The sequence below is a fragment of the Melopsittacus undulatus genome, chromosome 16 (genome assembly GCF_012275295.1).
Source record: "Melopsittacus undulatus isolate bMelUnd1 chromosome 16, bMelUnd1.mat.Z, whole genome shotgun sequence".
Lineage (NCBI taxonomy): Eukaryota > Metazoa > Chordata > Aves > Psittaciformes > Psittaculidae > Melopsittacus > Melopsittacus undulatus.
Genome location: NC_047542.1, coordinates 5,529,423 through 5,548,009, shown reverse-complemented (window position 1 = coordinate 5,548,009; position 18,587 = coordinate 5,529,423). Strand labels below are relative to the sequence as shown.

At 49.9% G+C, this 18,587-nt stretch overlaps 1 protein-coding gene and 1 long non-coding RNA gene across 2 annotated transcripts; one reads left to right on the top strand and one right to left on the bottom strand.

Annotated features, from left to right (window-relative positions):
• Positions 1-289: 289 nt before the first annotated feature.
• On the top strand, positions 290-13,468 carry LOC115945330 (uncharacterized). Its single transcript, XR_004079687.2, has 4 exons — positions 290-702; positions 7,739-7,955; positions 9,278-10,205; positions 12,643-13,468. It is a non-coding gene; the product is annotated as an uncharacterized lncRNA (long non-coding RNA).
• SLC16A4 (solute carrier family 16 member 4) lies at positions 8,178-18,499 on the bottom strand. Its single transcript, XM_005142182.3, has 9 exons — positions 18,305-18,499; positions 17,681-17,787; positions 16,560-16,692; positions 15,767-15,910; positions 15,143-15,304; positions 14,096-14,632; positions 12,640-12,851; positions 11,986-12,079; positions 8,178-8,575 (listed from the first exon to the last, which is right to left on the bottom strand). Exons 1-9 carry the CDS (start codon positions 18,318-18,320, stop codon positions 8,421-8,423), a joined length of 1,560 nt encoding a protein of 519 aa, XP_005142239.2. The 5' UTR covers positions 18,321-18,499; the 3' UTR covers positions 8,178-8,420.
• Between the last annotated feature and the right edge of the window lie 88 nt (positions 18,500-18,587).

The window sequence follows — 18,587 nt, the reverse complement described above, 5'->3', positions numbered from 1 at the left end:
GGCCTTTCCTGACACGCGCGAGGCGCTCCTCCGTCTCCTGGGGCTCTTCAACAGTTATGCAGTGATGGGTTTAGTGCTGAATGGATGAAGAGTTCCTGAGAGCTAGAGTTGGTAATTTAAAAACCATTGCGTTGGTGTCTCAGTGCCTTATTTTGACCGGTTGTGAAGCAAATGGTTCCACACGCCTCGGATGTGCATGCACCCTGATCGCGCCCCAGGTACGGCTGCGGCTTTGCTTGCAGTCACCTCCCTGTGTAGTACAGATGGTGAGAGGAGGAAAGAGGCGGCCTGACTATGTTGTGTGCTGTGGTTGCTGCGTTCTCCTGGTACTGGGGGCTCCTGAGGTGTGGAAGGCTGTTCCAGTGCAGGAGTACAACTCCATGTTGGCTACAGGAGACTTCGGGGCACGTTTGACAAGCGCAGCTATCAAGAGGAAGCTAACACTGCTGCATCGTTGGCTTCAGAAACCTCTCGTGGTTATGCTGTCTGTTAGAATTAATGTGACATGCAGATGAAGACACCTTGAAATGCAAGCTTGCCCTTGATTGCCTTGACATACTTTAACCTCCTGTGGATAACGAACCTAGTGCTGTCCTGCAGCCATGCGGGACCATTGCTAGGCTGTGCCTTTCGCCAAAAGGATGCCATGGTTGTGCTCGCCAAGGTTCCTGGGGCAGGGAGCTGTGTAAATCCCTAACACAGGTAAGGGGGTTTAAGAGGTTGAACTGAATTGTAATGTAAAAGAAGATAGTTTTGTTGTTCGCCTTTTTGTCCTCTTGGTTCTTCGGTTTGCTGACTGTTACTAACATGCTTGCTTTGGATAATGTGCTGCTCCATCCTTCCCAGGGATGGGAATGAAGGAACCAACTCTTCAGTGTATCTTCTATGTTTGCTTGGGGCGTTCTTTGATGGATGGGGGGTTCCTCTGCCTACCTGGAGCAAGAAGCTGTGTGGGTGAATCTCCAGGTGTTCACTTGGCAAAGCTAGAGCTCTTATTGTGGCTTGATAAACTGCTTGAATTAACCCTGCTTTAATCCAGAATGCTGTTCATCATTTGTATGTGTTGTTATGGAAAGCCAAGCGATGATGAGGCAAAGCTGTTGATGTGTTTATGGGGTGCTGGTATCAGCATTTATATGAAATAGTTGGTTGTAAATGGGAGCCATTGTAGATGTTGGTGATGAGGGGAGCGGGGAGGGGAGACTCATGAGATGCCTTTTCTCCTAGAAGTTGATGTTTGTAGTTAAAATTCACTTGTTTGCAATGTATTTCCTGTTCTGTTGTAATGTGACCTCTGCCTATGCTAGAATTTGAAGTGCTGTACAAAAGGGTTGGGTTTGGTGGACAGAACAGGAAGCATTTTTCACCCTCTAACTCAGCTGGGTGGTTGATGCCAAGAGATGAGTGATCTGTTGGTGCATCCCGACTGCGGGAGGTGGTGTTGATGGGCTGGTTAGCTGCTTGGGCACGTGTATGCTTTGACTTGGATTTCACTGTGTGTTTCACCAGGAGATTGTTCCCTGTCTCCTTTGCATTACGTGTTTATTCTGGAGACTTGGAGGTATCGTGGGATGTGCTGTGGGATGATTCTTCTGTGGTTGCTTTGTAATAGCGAGTTGTTTTTCATGTGCTGGCTCTGCCCCTCTGCCTTCTGAACTGGTCAGAGGGATGCGTCAGCTGCCAGGTAAAGCCAGGCTTTTGTTAAAACTGGTCTCTTTGAAGGGTTAAGTGCTCTATATGCATCGTATTAATTTGGCTAATGAGACTTCTGGGGAAAGTGAATTTATAAAGAGAGCCATTGAATTAACTGCACTGCGGTAGAACGCGATGCAAGTGGATTAGATGGGGAACCGGTTATTTGCATTCACACGTTGTTCTAGCGTTGTGCTTTTACCAGCCACGGCTGAATTAATAAGGAAGTTTAAGACATCAGATGGCCCAGATTCTGCTCTTTGCTAATAGCAAGCTTATGTTCGCCTTGTGCTGCTGGTGTACTAGGAAATGGCAAATGCTCTTTGAGGATACGCTCTCGGCATGTGGCCTGGTTTTTGGTGCGAGGCGCCTGCAGAAAGGCCAGGAAGAGGGTGGAAAGTGTCTTGGGCTGATGGCTTTGTGATTCCTGTTGTGTCTCCTTCTGTTGGTGTCTGGGAGCCGTGTGCCTGAGTGTAATTATAGCTGCCTTGAGAACTGGGCGAAGTAAACTCTTAAGGCAGAGTAAGCAGCTGAAGGGCTCGTGTGATGGGTTACCCAGGGCCCATTAACAAGAGCCTGCTGGTGTTTGTCCTGTTAGCTCATGACCTGATGGACTTGAGGTGCCTCTAGAAAGAGCAGTGAACGTGTACAGGGGGGCACAAAGATCTCCTTATTTTGCCCATCCTTTGTATCCCCCTCCCGGGATGTGTTAATGAAATGTGGTTGAAACAGCAAGGTAGGGATGTGCCAAGCACAGTGGTGTTGCTGTGGGTTGAGGAGTTGCCACCTCCCAGCCCAGCTCCTGTGCCTGTGCTCTTGTGTTGGAGCTCGTGTGTGTTTTCCCAGGGTCAGGATGGGTGCACACGTGAGCCGATGAGCCAGAGGTTAATTGTGGGTTGTGATATTTCACCTACTGATCTCCCTGCCTTGACCTTCATACCCAGTTCTGCAGTTGGATCTGGCTATGGGTCTGTTGAGTTTTAGCTATCTTCAGTATTTCCTGTCCCCAGCTCTCCATGCACTAAGACACAGCAGCAGAGATGCCTTCCCTCTGTCAGATGTCCTTCACCAAGTGCCTTGGCTCTTTCTCCTTGCACACAGATGTGTGTCCCAGCAGCAGGCTGAGCCTGGTCCTGGGTACCCCATCCCTGCGACCACCCTTATCTCAGCCAGTGTGGCTGTAGCTCTTTCCTGTGTGTAACCAAAGGCTTGTGGGGCTGGGGATCAATGCAGATGCATTGTACTGGGTGTTGGACAGACACCAGCTCCTCAGAGGCAGAGTGCAGTCCTTGCCCTGCCGTGCCCACGGGAGCAGTATCTGTAGGGGAAAGCCTTGTAAAGCTCAGTGCTGGATGAGGAGGCAAAGTCTCCAGAGATGGAGACTTTGACCCATGAATCACTCCTGAACTTGCCTGTGGCCATGAGCAAGAGCTCCCATCTCCTCTGTGCTCCCTGCAGGCTTCAAAGCTTCTCTGTGAGGAGCTCAGGCTAAAACCCAGCCCCCAAACCCCCCATCCCACCTCCTGTTGGAGGTGAAGCTTTTCCAGTCAGGCTTTCCAGACGTGGCTGCAGGATGGGGTCCAGGCAGGGAGGGAAGCAAGCACCAGGGAGAAGCCAAACATTGCTGTTATCAGCATGTGGAAGAGCAAGAGCTGAAACCACAGCCTGGTTTCCTGCTGCTGGAAGCTCCTGCTGGCCTATCCTTACCCAGCCATTCTCTTTGCCTGGTTGGTTTGTTCCCTCTGGGATAAGGGAAAGGCTCATCTTGAGGGATCTGCCTCTCCTTGGCTGTTTGCTGCTCTTCAGCACGGAGCTGAATGAATCATAGAATGCTTCGGGTTGGAAAGGACCTTAAGCTCATCCAGTCCCAACCCCTGCCATGGGCAGGGACACCTCACACTAAACCATATCACCCAAGGCTTCATCCAACCTGGCCTTGAACACTGCCAGGGATGGAGCATTCACAACCTCCCTGGGCAACCCATTCCAGTGCCTCAGCACCCTCACATCCAGAGCTCCTGCCTGTTGGAATGATGGAAGGGATTCCAGCCTAGCCCTTTCGGGGGGATTTTATTGCAAGATAAAGGTTGTCACTTGTTATGTGTTAAACTTTGGGACCAACTCTGTGTTTAGTGCCCAGGCCTTGGTTACCAGTGGGTTATCATCAAGGAGAGAGGCTGACTATGAGAGCACGAGGTGGGGGGGTTATTTTGTCCACTGAGGAATGGCTCAGTCTGGTTGAGCCATTTAGAGGCATGCCATTGCCTGCCTCTAAATCAGTGCTGCCCAAATGGCTACTGGGTGATGGAGGGTGACCAGGACAGGGCTGAGATGGCAGCAGAGTCCCAGTGCTCTTGTGTTATTCCCTTTCTGGCTACAGCACTAGCTCCCAGAGCTGCCTCACAGGATTATACCTTGGAATAAGGATGGAAAAGCATTTCCCCTCCCTGTAACTCCAAGGGAGGATGCTAGCCTTGCAGCAGAGTTGTTTGGATGAGACAAACCCAGGTGTAACCTATTCCTTAACAGCACCAACGTGTGCTGGCATGAATGTTAAGGTTTTAAACCAACAAATCTATGTTCAGATGATTCCAAACTTGGTTTCTCTTCAGGCAGGCAGCCTGAGGAGCAAAAGATGAGCTTGGGGTCTGGAAATGTTGCATCGAGTGATTCGAGATGGAGTTGTCATCAGTTCTACAAGTTAAGTTACTGTCTTGGAAAGATCTGTAGGAGGTTGTTATCCATTTCCTCCCAATACAAAGTGCAGGGGTGATGCTTCAGGTACATATGGGTTGGGAAGCAGAAGGGCATCCTGCTCTGTGCTCTTTTGCTTTCTTAGGAGCAGAGAGGAGGTCTGGGAGGGCAAGGTCTGTAGGGACAGGCCAAGGGGAATGGCTTGAACCTGCCCGAGGGGAGACTGAGCTGAGCTCTTAGGCAGAAGCTGTTCCCTGGGAGGGTGCTGAGGCGCTGGCACAGGGTGCCCAGAGAAGCTGTGGCTGCCCCATCCCTGGCAGTGCTCAAGGCCAGGTTGGACACAGGGGCTTGGAGCAGCTGCTCCAGTGGAAGGGGTCCCTGCCCATGGCAGGGGTTGGAGCTGGAGGAGCTTTAAGTTCCCTTCAACACAAACCAGTCCATGATTCTCTGATGCAAACAAAGCATTTTTCATGCTGATGATCATACTAAGCCATTGCTGCTCATTTTCTCTACCCTGTATTCTGCAGTTGAGTAAAGGAGCAGGCACGAGGGGGATTTGCCAAGTGAACCTGAGAGATGACAGCTTTTAAACTTGTTTGTGTCCCAGCAATTGTGCATTTAGCTGAACAGCATGTGGTGCTCTTCACTATGCAAAACTGGCTTTATGGAGGTATTTGCAAGATGACTTCAGTGGGATGGAAAAATCTTCCTTCAGGCAGATGTTCCCATCCTCACCGCTCGTTGCTTCTCTAATGCCTGTGTTGCATGTATTTTGCAAGTAAATAAATGCCTTTAGGTTTGAGCTGCTAAGGGAACTAAAGTATCTGTTCTGTGCTTCCTTTCTCAGCAAAAGGTATGAGAGGAGGGAAGTGTATCTGACCAGCAGGTGTTATCCTGGGCCCGCTCCCTTGCAAGGATGAAGGCTCTGAGTCTCTTCTCCCACTTCCCAGCTTGATGGTAGGACTGTGCAGGGCATCTGGGAAGAGTTTCTCATTACAGGGACTGGTTTCCTCAACCTCTTTTGATAGGTAAGAGCTAATCTGGGCTAGAGAAAGTGTTTTGCCTCTGCAGAGTTATGTTTTTGGCATGAAAGGCTGGTGATGGCCATCTGTGGGGCAAGATGCTGTGCGGAACGGGGGCTCCTGAGTTATTTGCCCCTTTGCAGAAGGAAAGAGAAGGGTCCAAGCACTTGGGACACCCATTTTTCTCACTGAGGGTAAGGAATTGGTGGCATGTGTTAGTCTGGAGAGGTCAGGGACAATTCTCTCCTCCTTAAAACCCGGAGGTTTTGAAGGGAGCCCATTTGTTGGAGCAGATGGGATGGGAGCTGTGGACATCGCATCCCGCTGCTCGTCCTTCCTTGGTGACAAAAGAGGTGAAGATGTAACAGAGCTTGTGTTGAAAGGAGGGTGGTTGTGAGCAGAGTGGCTTTATTTACAGGGAGATGAATTGGTTAGAACATGGGGATAGGTGCTATAAATCATGTAGAGCAAGAGCAGCAGGGTAAGGATGTGGTGTGTCGGCTCTTGTTCATCCCCGTGTTGCTTTGATCACTGAGTCTCACTTCATTAATAGCAAACCCCACTATTGAACTTAAATATGTGTTAGAGAGATGCAGAATGAGGGGGGGTTTAGTCTTTTGGACTGGAAAGCATGAAGCCAAGTGCTCCTGAGAGTGTCTATTACCGGTGCTGCTGGTGTTCTTTGTTCAATGGGAGAGTGATGAACTGTAATGTCCCATGAGGTGAAAATAGAAGCTCCATTCCAGCTTCAATCTCAGCTGAAGGCTTAGTGCAGGCTTGAGCTGTATAATGTGTGGTACCCACTCACCCCTCTTAAACAAACAGAGCCTTAAATGCATCTTAAACACTCATCTTAAACCCTGATTGCTCCAAAAATGACCCACTAGAGATTCCTGGCATTGTTCAAGGCCAGGTTGGATAGGGCTTGGAGCAAGCTGCCCTATGGAAGGTGTCCCTGAACGGCAGGGGTTGGAGCTGGAGGAGCTTTAAGGTCCCAGCTTCCAATCCAATCAGTTTGTGATTTGAGGATTCCTGTTGTGAATACGGATATTAACTGCTACAACTGATGTTTGATGTACTGGTACAACTGATGTTTGATGTACTGCTACAACCGATGTTTGATGTACTGGTACAACTGATGTTTGATGTACTGCTACAACTGATGTTTGATGTACTGGTACAACCGATGTTTGATGTACTGGTACAACTGATGTTTGTCCTGTGTTTGATGCAGTGGTTAAGGTGTAAAAGGACAGCTTGTGAAGTGTTTGCTGCCTGTGGATTCTAGCAGGAGATGGGAGGAGCTGTGAAGCAGCATGTGAGAACTTCACCTCTTGTAGCCCTGATATTCCCCATCTACTGCAGACTGAAGGCTATTTTTCCCCCTCATTTGAACACCCTTGTGTAGTTGTGTAACTTCTCGATCCAGCCCATTATCTGTGAGGAAACCTTCCTGCCTGCAGCAATGTTTTAGCTCCTTAATACCTCTAAAATGTTCTGTAGCTCTTTATTAAATATAGCCCATTTAATTTGGTGCTTGGAATAACTCATTTGACACTTGAAAGGAGTGTTTCTATAGGGAAACAGCTCTCTTTGTGCTTTAGTATTTAAGGGCAATGCTGGTGGCTGGGATAGTGAGGGAGCTGGGGGGTTCAGATGGAGAAGGCTCAGGGGGCACCTGATGGCTCCCTCCAAGTGCCTGCAGGAGGATGGAGCCAGGAGGGGCTGGGCTCTGCTCCCAAGGGATAGAACAAGGGATGGGACAAGAGGAACCAGCCTCAAGCTGCACCAGGGCAGGTTTAGATGGAGCTGAGGAACAATTCCTGCCCCACAGGGTGCTCAGGCATTGGAACAGGCTGCCCAGGGCAGGGCTGCAGGCACCGGCCCTGCAAGTGCTCACACAGCAGAGATGAGGCCTCAGTGCCATGGGTTAGGGGTGGCCTTGGCAGGGCTGGGAATGGTTGGGCTGGATGGGCTGAAAGGGCTTTTCCAGCCTGGTTCATTCCATGAGCCTATAAAACCCTTCTGATATCCCAGATTAATATCAAATATCTGGTGGTAATGCAAAATATCACAACTGGCAAAGAAGTCAAAGCAGTGATTAGTTACAGCTTGTCATCCAAATGAAACCCATTGGGTGCTGGTTGAATATACAGGCTCAGTGTTGCTGCTTCGTTCTAGAAGCTGCCATTGTGTGTTCATTGAATCCCAGGGAATTGTTGATGACTGGGAGGGTGGGGAGGAGGGGAGAGGGGTTTGAGAGGTGGATGTGGCATTTAAGCTTGTCCCATTGTGATGCTGGCTTTAATTAGAACTGGTTTTGCTTGCAGGTCCTTTGTGCTGTGGCAGATAACACCGTGCCTGCAAGAGAGTGAGTGGCCACAGGGCAGCATCCTTCTCACAGAAAGAGAGCTCTGTGGAATGACTGTTCTCCATATCCTCGTGGAAGTTTGATCCCTATCTCCGGCCTTGCTAATTATTCCTATGAATACAATAAGCTAGAATCTCCTGCTGGTTTTGGTACTTCTGAGGTCCTCATCCCAAGAGGTGAGTCAGCTTTGCTCTCTTGTGGCAGCTGGGAGGGCTGGAGGGCTGGCTCTGCAGCTCTGGAACTGAGCTGTCAGGCTGAACACAGCAGGATTAAACCTGACATACAGAAAGACATGGCTCAGGAGCAAAGTCCAAGTGTAGCCCGTGTCCATCTGGGCCGTTGGCCTTCATTTCTCCCATCCAATAATGCTTTACACAATATATTTGTTGCATGGCTTTAATCACACGTGCAGGAGGAATACCTGGATATACAAACTAGGAATCTGTCATCCCAAAATTCTTACTTTTGCTGCTGTTTGTGTTTCCTGGACCAGAAGGTCTGTGCTGGCAGTCCCTTTCCCACTGTGGATGCCATCAAAGGCCATCCATGACAGAGAGCTGGACCTACATGGTCTTTCCAGTCCCTCCCAACCCAAACCATTCCATGTTTCTATGCTTCACAGCGTCCACCACTGAATCACCTCAGCCAAGCCTGGGGCTGTTGTTTGAGCTGGACCTTTTTAGCTTCCATTTCTGGGCTGAAGGCTCAAAGAAGAAAGAAATGGGTGCAATGAGAGCACAGGCTCCTGCAAAGAGGAAGGAGCAGACGTACGTCTGTGTGTAGTCATAGAGCCACCCTGCAGGAGAGAAGAGCACTGTTAAAGCTGTCGGGTTTTAATCACCAAAGAAAAAGAGCTCATTCTGGGAGGTGGGTGGGAAGCAGGGATGTGTGCTCTGGGTTTAGAATTCCTTAGATGTTTCCTTGGAATTGTCTTAACTCTTCATGCGCTGCTGCTGTTACATCTTCTGTTGGTATTAACCCTGACTTGTAGCTTGTTCTTCCCAGAGCTCACTTCTGATCCTTGTAGTTTTAATTGGATTGAATTTCATCCCTGTCTTTTTATTCCTGTTTAAATAAGTGGGCCAAAAGTAACTGCAGCCGCAGATGGATAATCCCACTGGACTAATGAGATGCTTTGCATGTGTTGGTGTCTGCAACATCTGGGCTGCAAAGTCCGCATCCTTCTTGTGAGCAGAGCCAGTTTAAGGCAGTCTGTCTAACAGGAGAGATCCCAGGCTTGGAGCTTGATCTGAACTTGCTTTAAAGTAGCTTTGGGAACACTTAAAAGGGAAAACTGAATTCCATAGGGGCTCAGGAATCGGTGAGGAGGCAGGTCACCTTCTCAAGTGACCTCCAAGGGTTTTGTTTAGCTATGGCATAGCATCTTGTGTCTGGACAATGCTGTTAAAGGGGGGTAAATCCTCTGTTTAAATCTAAACCAGACAAAGTGATGGGAATTGCTGTGGCACCTAATAACCTTTATATCATCTTCTCTCAGGGATATTGAAGCCGGAGGTCACTGATGGGAAGGAGGATCCCATGGTGCTGGATGTGGTGATGTGGGTGCTGCTCCCATGACCCTGATGGTTTGGCTGTGGTTTGTTCTCCAGGGTGGGATCTGGGGTTGCTGTCTGAAAGGCTCTGGGATTTGGACAGGAAAAGGGCCTGGACAGGACCAGGTTGGATGGGGCTTGGAGCAACCTGGTCTAGTGGAAGGTGTCCATGCCCATGGCAGGGGGATTGGAACTGGATGATCCTTTCCAAGCCAAACCATTCTGTGACACTAACAGAGTCATTTGTAAGTGGTGCAGGACAACACTCCAGCTGAATGCTGATGTATTGAAATGATATTTAAGCATCTTTCGGAATGGTTTGAAATGTGGAGGATTTGGGGGGGCTGTTGAAGGACCAGCAGGGGTTGGAGCTGGAGGAGCTTTAAGGACCCTTCCAACCCAAACCAGGCTGGGATTCTGTGTTTGAATTGCTGCTCTGCAATCAAAACCTTTGTTTATCCCTGAGCAGCAATAGCTGGTGTGGGAATGCAGGTAACATTTAGATAAGAGCATCCTGATTCATGTGCCAGCACAGCTTTCAAATTACTCCATCCCCTTTGGCCACCCAGATTTGCTGGGGCTGGTGTTTGGGTGCTGGAATCTGGTTTGTAGCTGTGGGTGCCAGGGTTTATTTCAGTTGCACTCTGAGGTACTGGTTTACGCTGCTTTACAGAAATAGAACGTACCCATCTCTCCTTAGCTTTTCTGTGGCTGGCAGATAACGTTTGTTCTGTCTTGTCCTGGTTTGCTTTGGGTTTGTCAGCAGGGCAGAAGTGTCCAGCAGTGCTGATGGGTGAGAAGCTGTGATGGAGCCTTCAAACTCTGGGCTTTGGGACAGGCTGCCTCCAGGCTTGTACTTAAACAGATTTGCAGGTGAGTCACCTTTTGGTTGCCATCAGGCTTTGTTCTTGTGTGCAGAATAAGCTTTTTTAACCTTGATGGCTCTCACTATGCTTTGGGATTCACTGTTAGAACATTGTAATGCTCCAGGGAAAGTTTGAGGGGGGTCAGCAGCCATCAGAGGCACTGAACCCCAGGATCCCACATAGCATTTATACCCTGTTTGTATCCTGCAAGGAGCAGATCCTTCAGACACTTTGAGTTAGTAGCTGCTGCTCAGATTCAGTTTTCACACTTGATACTGTAATGGAAGAGAAAATTGCAGCATTTCTCTTGGATCACAAGCCTGGATCCTGAGCTCTGCACTGGTTCCCTCTGGCTCTGCTTGCAGGGAGATGGATCAGCAAGAGTTTTCCTTCTTGGCTTTATCTGGCTTTTATTTATCCCACCAGTACCAAGAAGACTGATTTCTGTGGAAGGCTTTTTGCAGGAAACCTGCTTGCTTTACAAAATGCAGACAGGGTGTTCACAGGGTGAGTGGTTGGCACTTCCCAAAGGCAAAAGGCTTCCAATTAGTGCGAATATATTGGAAGCGTATGAAAGTGTAACCACTATGTTAGCATGTGTGATGCATGGAAGAGAGAGAACCCAGTTATTTAGCTCTTGTTATACTGTATGTTACTGTCTCAGGGAATTTACTGTGATGGTTGTGTGGGGATTGCTTTTGGGTAGACATACATCTTGTATGAGTGGAAGAGCTATCCAGTAGAGGCTATGGATCACTGTGACAACGTAAAGCATGCTGTCAGGGAAACACTTTAGCTGCTTGAAATTGCACCCACATCAAGTTTTATATTGATTAGGGAAATCAATCTGGTGGGTTTGCCACATGCTTATGATAGAGCAGCGCTGCTAAACCTCTGCATGGAGCTGGGCTTTACAGACTCCTTGGCAGCTTTGAGCAAAGTACCCCTGCAGGCTTGGGGCAGCTGATAGCAGGGGCATGAAGAACAAGTTGCCAGGTTCTATTCAGGATCCATTTGCTAGATGGGAGATGGGACATCCTTCACCCTGCTCTTTGACACTGCAGCTTCTCCTGGTTTGTTTGCATCAGGAGGACCTCAGAAGAGCTCAGTGATGAGGTATGGCTGGAGGGTTATGAGGGAAAGGAAAAGCTTTGGTCCTGGCCAAGATGCTTGGAGGAGAACAAACCCCTTGCTTGTAAGCAGAACCTGGAGCCTCACTTTAAAGCACTTGAAATCTGCCAGATACTGAGAACTGCCTTGGTTTTCTGGCAGAGAAAGGAAAAGCTTTTCATCCTCCTTATCTTTGGGCCCAGGAGCTTTGGGCTGAGCTGTGTAATCTTCAAAACAAGATTACAGAGACTTCTCCTTAGGTTTCAGTGCCTCTGCTTGATATGGAACTGCTGCTGAGCCTGTCCTTGCTCTGCCTTCCTCTCCTGCAGTCCCTCTGTTCCACGTTCAAGGTTACAATGCTCCACTGGGGGTAAGATCCCTGGTACATTGGTTGTTCCTCTTCTGCTGTGTCACAATGTGGTGATGGGGGATGGGGGGGGGATGTTTAACTGCTCTTTTTCCATGCAGCTTTTTGCCAAACTAGTTGGGGTTTGTGAATTCCTGAGCAGAATTTGTGTATAGAGAACAATACCCAAAACATGGTTGTTTTTCACCATCCCCCCCAACTTAGACAGAAGAACCATCCTTGGATGCACATGGGTAGAGGAGGGAGCCCCCAGCGTGTTGTGCCATGGGCTGTCTGTGGTGGGTATAATTCTACATCACCTAAGACTTACCTGCTAGAGGAGGTCCTCCAACTGCTGCTATCCCAGCGAAGAAGGCAGCAAACCCCAAGTAGCTGTGGAGGTTTTGCACTCCCACGAGATCCACCTGTTTGCAAACCAAGATGGGCAATTACTGAGGTCAAGGGACTCAATGTGTGAAAGCACAAGAGAGCATTTTGTTAGTGTTACTATTTTGACTGGGGAACTAGTTCCACTGCTAAGGCTATGAGGAAGGTGTTCTAAACTCCGAATTCCCCCCCAGAAAGAAATGACAAATGATAATGATACCTCTATATCCAGATCCTGTGTGACTGCTCTGTGTGGTAATTCTGGGATTGGGAGTGGATATGCACAACCCTGTGTTAGCATTAGGAAGTGAATGGATTCATCCTGATACCTATGAGGTGGTCTCCCTTAGAAAGGAGGATGTGGAAGGCAGTTAAAATGAGGGCATTACAAATCTGCAATCAGTTCCCAGTGTTTCTGTTAGGTCTGGGCTGTGAATACCAGTAAGTGGAGTGGAGAGAAGATCTGGAGTTCCAAAGGTGGGGAGAGCCCTTTCAGGCAGGTCTGGCTAATGCAGCTTTATGGAAGGGGGTTGGGATGATGTGGGAATGCTGTTGGGAATGCCACGTCTGACGTTTATTAACAAAACATCCTACTCACCAGCACAGGGAGGACCAGAGCCATGAACCCACCGCAGAAAACAGCAAAGGCCACCACGTAGGTCATGAGCAAGGGGAAGGTGGTGGCCAGAGGACAGAGCAGGTTAGTGATGCCGCTGAGGACAAGGTAAGCTGCATGGTAGTGATACTTCTTGGTCCAGTTCTTGTCGGCCACCCAGCCTGAGAGGAGCTGGCTGACCATCTCCATGATGCCTGCGGGGAACAGGAGAGCACCAGAGCCTCAAAGATGACTTTATTTACTCTCTAGTTTGCTATTTCACACCAAACCCCATCCCAATCCCACCCGCTTGCTGCAGGGATGTGACTGCAAAGGGCTGGAGCGCTGGGAAGTTCCAGGAAGGTGATTTTAGACTGATGTAAGATTAATGTTTGAGGGTTCTTTTCCCCTTTGCCTTGGTGCCTGCTATTGCCAAGTGCCTGTGGGTGCACCAGGGTGGTCTGTACAGATGCAGTTAAGGGCTGTGCACTCAGTGGAAGACTCCACAGTGCCTTTAGTAAAAGCAGGCAAGAGAAGCTTGCTCTTTGAGCTCTCTTTTGGGATGGAATAAAAGCTGAATATTAAGGAGAAAGATGCTGATGAGATGGTCACATCTATAAGGAAGCCAAAGAGGTCAGAAACCCTTTTTGACAGGCTCAGCAGACCTTTGATACTTGCTTTTTACATCTCTTGCTCCATTTGCTTATGAACTAAAGATCAGAGGAGTGCTCACTGCACAGCAAAGAGCTTGCTGACCATGGTGTCCCTCCCACTCTTAATCAAAATGTCAGCCTAATTGCTGCCTTCTCCTTCTGGATGCCTTGACAGCAGATGTCACTTCTAAATCTGATACAGAAGTTTATTTTTGTACAATAAAAACCTTTACAATGACTGAGGTTGGAGCTGCTTTCTTAACCCAGTGCGACTTTAATGTTAATCCCCACTTGTCATCAGACATGTTTGGGGTATTTAGGGGGGGGTTGGGTTGGTTCCCCCCCCCCCCTTTAGAGGTGAACATGCCAAATTCAAATGGCTACATCCAAGTTAATGTTGGGTTTTCCCCCCTAATACTGATTCTTTTCTCTCTGCACACATTCATGGATCAAACTTGAGGCCTTTGAATGCCTGGATTCTGTGGCTTGTGGCTTTAGGCAAAGCAGGGCTGGTGATGGAAAGGCTTTAGGAGGGCAGAAAGCACCTCTGGATTTGGAAACTGGAGTTTGTTCCATGCAGGAGGGTGGGGGATCATCTAGCTTAGGCTGAGAGAGCCACCCCCATGTGAGAGCGACTTGATGCACGTACAGAAGGCACCGTTATATTTACAGAAGGGGGGGTATAGGCTGAAGATTTATTGTGGGCCATATTTGGGACTATTTCTTGGCAAGCTTTGTGTTGCTTCTGTTTCCTATTTGAGTATCATTGTCATTATAAATGGCTTTAAAAGATGCTTTTTGCCTACCAGCCACTGAAACGAGGTAAGAGGCATCCATGCTGCTTATGCCCAGCGTCCTGGCTCTTGCTACCAAGTGGAAGGTGGGCACGAAGTAGGCCAAGTGGCAGAACACAAAAGACCATGTGAAAATGTAGAAGATGGGATCCTTCAGTGGGGAGAAGTCGAGGAGAGGATGAGCATCTCCTGTTTGTGTCCCTGGATGGGGTTTGGAGCTTCTCTTGGCCTCGGTGGCTCTTTCTGCTGAGCTCATGGTGGGTTTCTTGTCCCTTTCCAAAGTATCTGCAGGAGCAGGGACATCTCTGCCATGGGGCATCGTGATTCCCTCCGTGGTGGGAAGGTCCTGTGTGCTGTGAAGCTGTATTTCCTTGTGAGGGCTTCCATCTAAGCATCCGTGGAGGGTTTCTGAACCCTTTGCTGTTGAAGACCCACCGTGGTCTTGACTTTGAGCAGGGGGGCATCGAGGTGGCTGGGTGCTGATGGGGCGCAGCAGCATGCTGGAAGGCACGAGGTTTAACATGATGCCTCCAAAAACCAGGAGAGTACCTGAGGGAAGGCAGAAGATGCTATTTCTTGGCATGGGAAGGAAGGAGCACAGCAGGAAATGAGCTTTTAGAACAGGGCTTAGTGTGCACCGAACATGGAGAAAACTCTGCTCTAAGGAGGAGGTATCCCTATAAGCTGTCATTCCTGTTTTTTCCAGCTGGAGGTCCCTTCTGCTGTGATGCACACAACAAATCCAGAGCCACCTCTGGGATCTGGGAGCTTGGTTTGTTTCCCCTCATTAGGGAACATGATGGACCTTCGAGGTGGCCTGAAACTGTCGTCAAAATGAGGATTCTCAGTTCTGGTTTTGGTTTCTGAGGTGTCTGTTTTGCCTCTGGCTTGGCTTTAATGACTGATTTAAGTGTTCCATCATTACCAGGATGTCCCCAGGAAGAGCTGTTCCTCAGCACATCCAATGCTAAGTTTTAAAAAGAGCCTCCAACCCTTTCCAGTTATCCTCAAGCGCCCTCTTAATGCTGATGAATTAGAAGAAATGGGAGCTGAGCTCACCTTGCCAGCCATAGAAGTCGATGAGAAGCTGTGTGAATGGTGCTATGAGGAACGTCAGCCCCATCCCAGAGCGGGCGATGGCGCTGGAGAAGGCCAGCCTTGTCCTGCAGCGCTTGGCTGTCATTACCGCGGCTGCCTGGTAGAGGCAGGCGAAGCCCATACCTGTGGTGAGGGACAGAAATGAGATGTTCCTGCCCCAAAATTGAGCTGTTTCTATTGTGAGCTTTAGGGATTCGACATCCCAACAGCCCGAGGTTCTTGTCCACATAGTGGAGGGTTCATGGGCTGAAAGGGGGGGACTTGTGCTGGTGCAGTCAGTGGAGAGCAAGGTTTCATGCGTGGTAGTTAGCGGATGGGGGTATTGAGGCTGTGCATTGTTAGTAAGGGGTTTAACAGGCCAGGATTCATGCTGGGTCCAGAAAAAAATCAAGGTTGGTTGAGATTAGTGTGTTAAAACTGGGATTTTACGCTCCTGAGCACGAAGCTTTGGCGTTTCACACAGCATCCCATGGGAAGGAGCTGGGGATGCTCTCATAGTACAGGAACTGCCTGGTGGGATGTTAAAGGAGCTGCTTTTACTCATGGTACCCGTGGAAATGTGTGCCCGAGTCGCAGGCTGCTCACCCAGGAGGAGTCCCATGGAGACGCAGAGGAAGGGGACGCTGGTGGCCTGTGTGCTGAGCAGGCAGCCCCCGGCCACCACCGCAGCACCAGCAATGGAGGTCGGTCGCTCGCCCACCTTCCTGCAGAGCACGGCCACAAACGGGGCTGGAAGGGGAAGGAGGGACAAAGCTCAGGCTGAAGATGACAAAAGGGCTTGGGGACGTGTTCTGGGATCCGGTGCCTTAGGAAGTGTCCATTTCCCCTTGGCCTGTCCCTACAGGCCCTTGTCCCAAGCCCCTCTCCAGCTTTCCTGCAGCCCCTTTAGGCACTGGAGCTGCTCTCAGGTCTCCCTGGACTTGCTCCAACAGCTCCACATCCTTCTTATGTTGGAGGATGTGTTCATGCTCAGGACAGGCTTCATTTGGGATGGGTTATTATTCAGGAGAGCAGACAAGAGGCTTTGTAACCTGGGGGCTATGGGGTCGGGGCAGAGGAAGGAGCCAAAGGAAACAGAGCCTGTTTCCTGATGCACACTGTGCTCAGCTACTGGGAGCTACTCAGGGACTTCCTTGGAGGTGCCAGCATTGGTGTTAGAGGAGAGGCTTGGCTCTGCGTGTGGACAATAAACCTGTTGCAGCAAGGTGTCGTGACACCCACGATCCCCATCCTAAGGCACACATGGGCATCAGCCATGTCCAGGATGCAGCAGTCTGGGATGGAAATGGGATCCACAGAGCATCCTTGGTGCCCACATACCAAAGCAAATGGGCTTCAGGCTGGGATGCTGCTCCAATCCCTATGGATTCCAGCTCACCTCCTAGGAAGCGCAGTGAGGACATGATGGAGCCGATCCAGCTTATCTGCTCCGAAGAGCCTCCCACCTCCTCTTGGAAAGCCACGAAGAAAATCCCAAAGGTCTTGAGCATTCCCATCACGAGTACATTGACCTGGATTGGAAGCAGATGCAGGTGAGATGCCATAAACAGGAGGTAAAGCTTTTCCTTCCTCTTTCCTTGTGCAGACAACTTGTGTTCTATGGAGAAACAAGGTGGGACACATGAACTGGTGTGTGATGGGGAATAGCAGGGGTGTGGAATACCCATTGGTGGCCACGCTGCAGTTTCATCTTAGACCCTCAAAAGCACCTTGTGTGCAAACAACCTGTTCCAAGTAAAGGGAACAAAATAACACCCGACTTTTAACACTGAAAATGGACCTAAATGGGGCTTGTTACTATTGAAGGTGTTGGGCAGGGGGGGATGGACGTCAGCCAGGGCAGGTTCCCAGGCCTGCCCTGCCATGGGGGCAAAGGACAGATTGTGTCCTTAATGTTACCTCCCTCTTTCCCCCCTGGTAGGGGGTGGTTAATGATTGGCAGGGAGTTACTTTGGATGGAGTGGAAGTAGGGAAAGTTTTCCTGTGCTTCCCAGCTTTCCGAGCTGGGGGATGGGATCTTCCTCATGGATGTGCTATTAGAGCCTGTGGCAGGGAGAGTTAGTGCCTTCAAGAGGTGTTGATGTGCCCGGTCCTGCCAGGAGAGAGGAATAGCGTGTGTGCTGCCTGCACCCAGTGCTGCTCTGGGGACCCATCTCAGCTCCAGTCCTTCACGCCCCCAAGGTGGGATGTTGCCCTTACCAAAGGTACTGTTGGCTTTGACATCCCAGTGCTGATGTGTTTGAGTAGGGAAGACTCATCTGAGCACTGCAAGCTGCCTTGAGGTGCTGGGCTGCGGGTTGGGCACCCTCATGTAGATCCCCTTCATAGGGGAAGGTGTCTGCTCAGCCCTGGGGTGATGGGTGATGCTGCTTGGGGTAGCAAAGCACAGCTGATTTCTGCCCTTGCCTTGGGCTCAGTCTGCCCCATCCTCTGCTCCATCAAAGTCCTTCCATCTGCCCCAGCTCCAGGAGGGTTTGGTTGGGTTTGTTCTCTGCTTACCAGGAAGAAGTGGAACACCACTGCCCAAGCACATCCTCCATCGGCAGCTTCAGCCCCATGGCAATTCCCGGCTGCTGGAACCTCGGGCTCTTCCACCTTCCTTTCTCCTGGGAATGAGAAGCCCAGGACACATTAACCTGTTGCTCTGTTGCTGTTCCCATGGAGGCATCAGCTGCCTTTGACCCCTGCAGCTCTGCTGGTACTGGGGCAGGCACCAGTGCTTTGCATTCAGCTTGTGGAAGCTGTTGGAGGTGGGTGAAGCTTTTACCAGCCTTTTGGCTACCAGATGGGAAGTTGCACATTTGCTGCCTGCAAACAGCTTAATATCCTTCCTCTTTGCCCCCAGATTACTGCAGTCACTTGAGCTTTAAGGGATTTTAAGAGACAAGGACCTTTCTGATGCTTTAGGGTAGATGGTTTAGTTGGTTTGTGCCAAAAGTCGGGGGGTCACCGTGTACCCGTGTCCATCTTTGAGCTTGCGTGGGAAGCTCTCCCTGCATTCCCTGCTTATCTCCCTTCCATCCTCCTGCCCATCCCACACCTCTGGCTCTGGCAGGATCGTGCCTCAGGGACCAGCTGCATCCTAAAGGAGCCAGGGTTGATGAACCTGAAATGTTTCCTTACCCCCTTGCTGCTCCATGCTGGAAAGTCCTCCTCAAAACAGGCACTTGCAGAGAGGAATTATCTCTTCATTTGCTCCAGAGACTAAATCCCCCTTTCCTTTGGCACTCCAAAGCCTGGCCCTTCATTCATCTCCAGTGAGGACCATGGTGTCCGACCGTCCCAATGAGCCCCACAGTGGGACATGGCGCTCGATAAGCGCTGGGGCTGAGTGGACAGAGCCCGTCCTCCTCCTCCTCTCGGGAGGCAGAGCCCAGCTCGCAGGGCCCCAAGGCAGGAGTCCCTC

What these genes read in the sequence shown, in the direction of transcription:
- SLC16A4 (XM_005142182.3), bottom strand. An exon ending in CTCCATGGGACTCCTCCTGG is followed by an intron (nt 15,305 to 15,766) that starts GTGAGCAGCCTG and finishes CCCTCACCACAG; the next exon opens with GTATGGGCTTCGCCTGCCTC. An exon ending in CGACTTCTATGGCTGGCAAG is followed by an intron (nt 14,633 to 15,142) that starts GTGAGCTCAGCT and finishes GCCTTCCCTCAG; the next exon opens with GTACTCTCCTGGTTTTTGGA.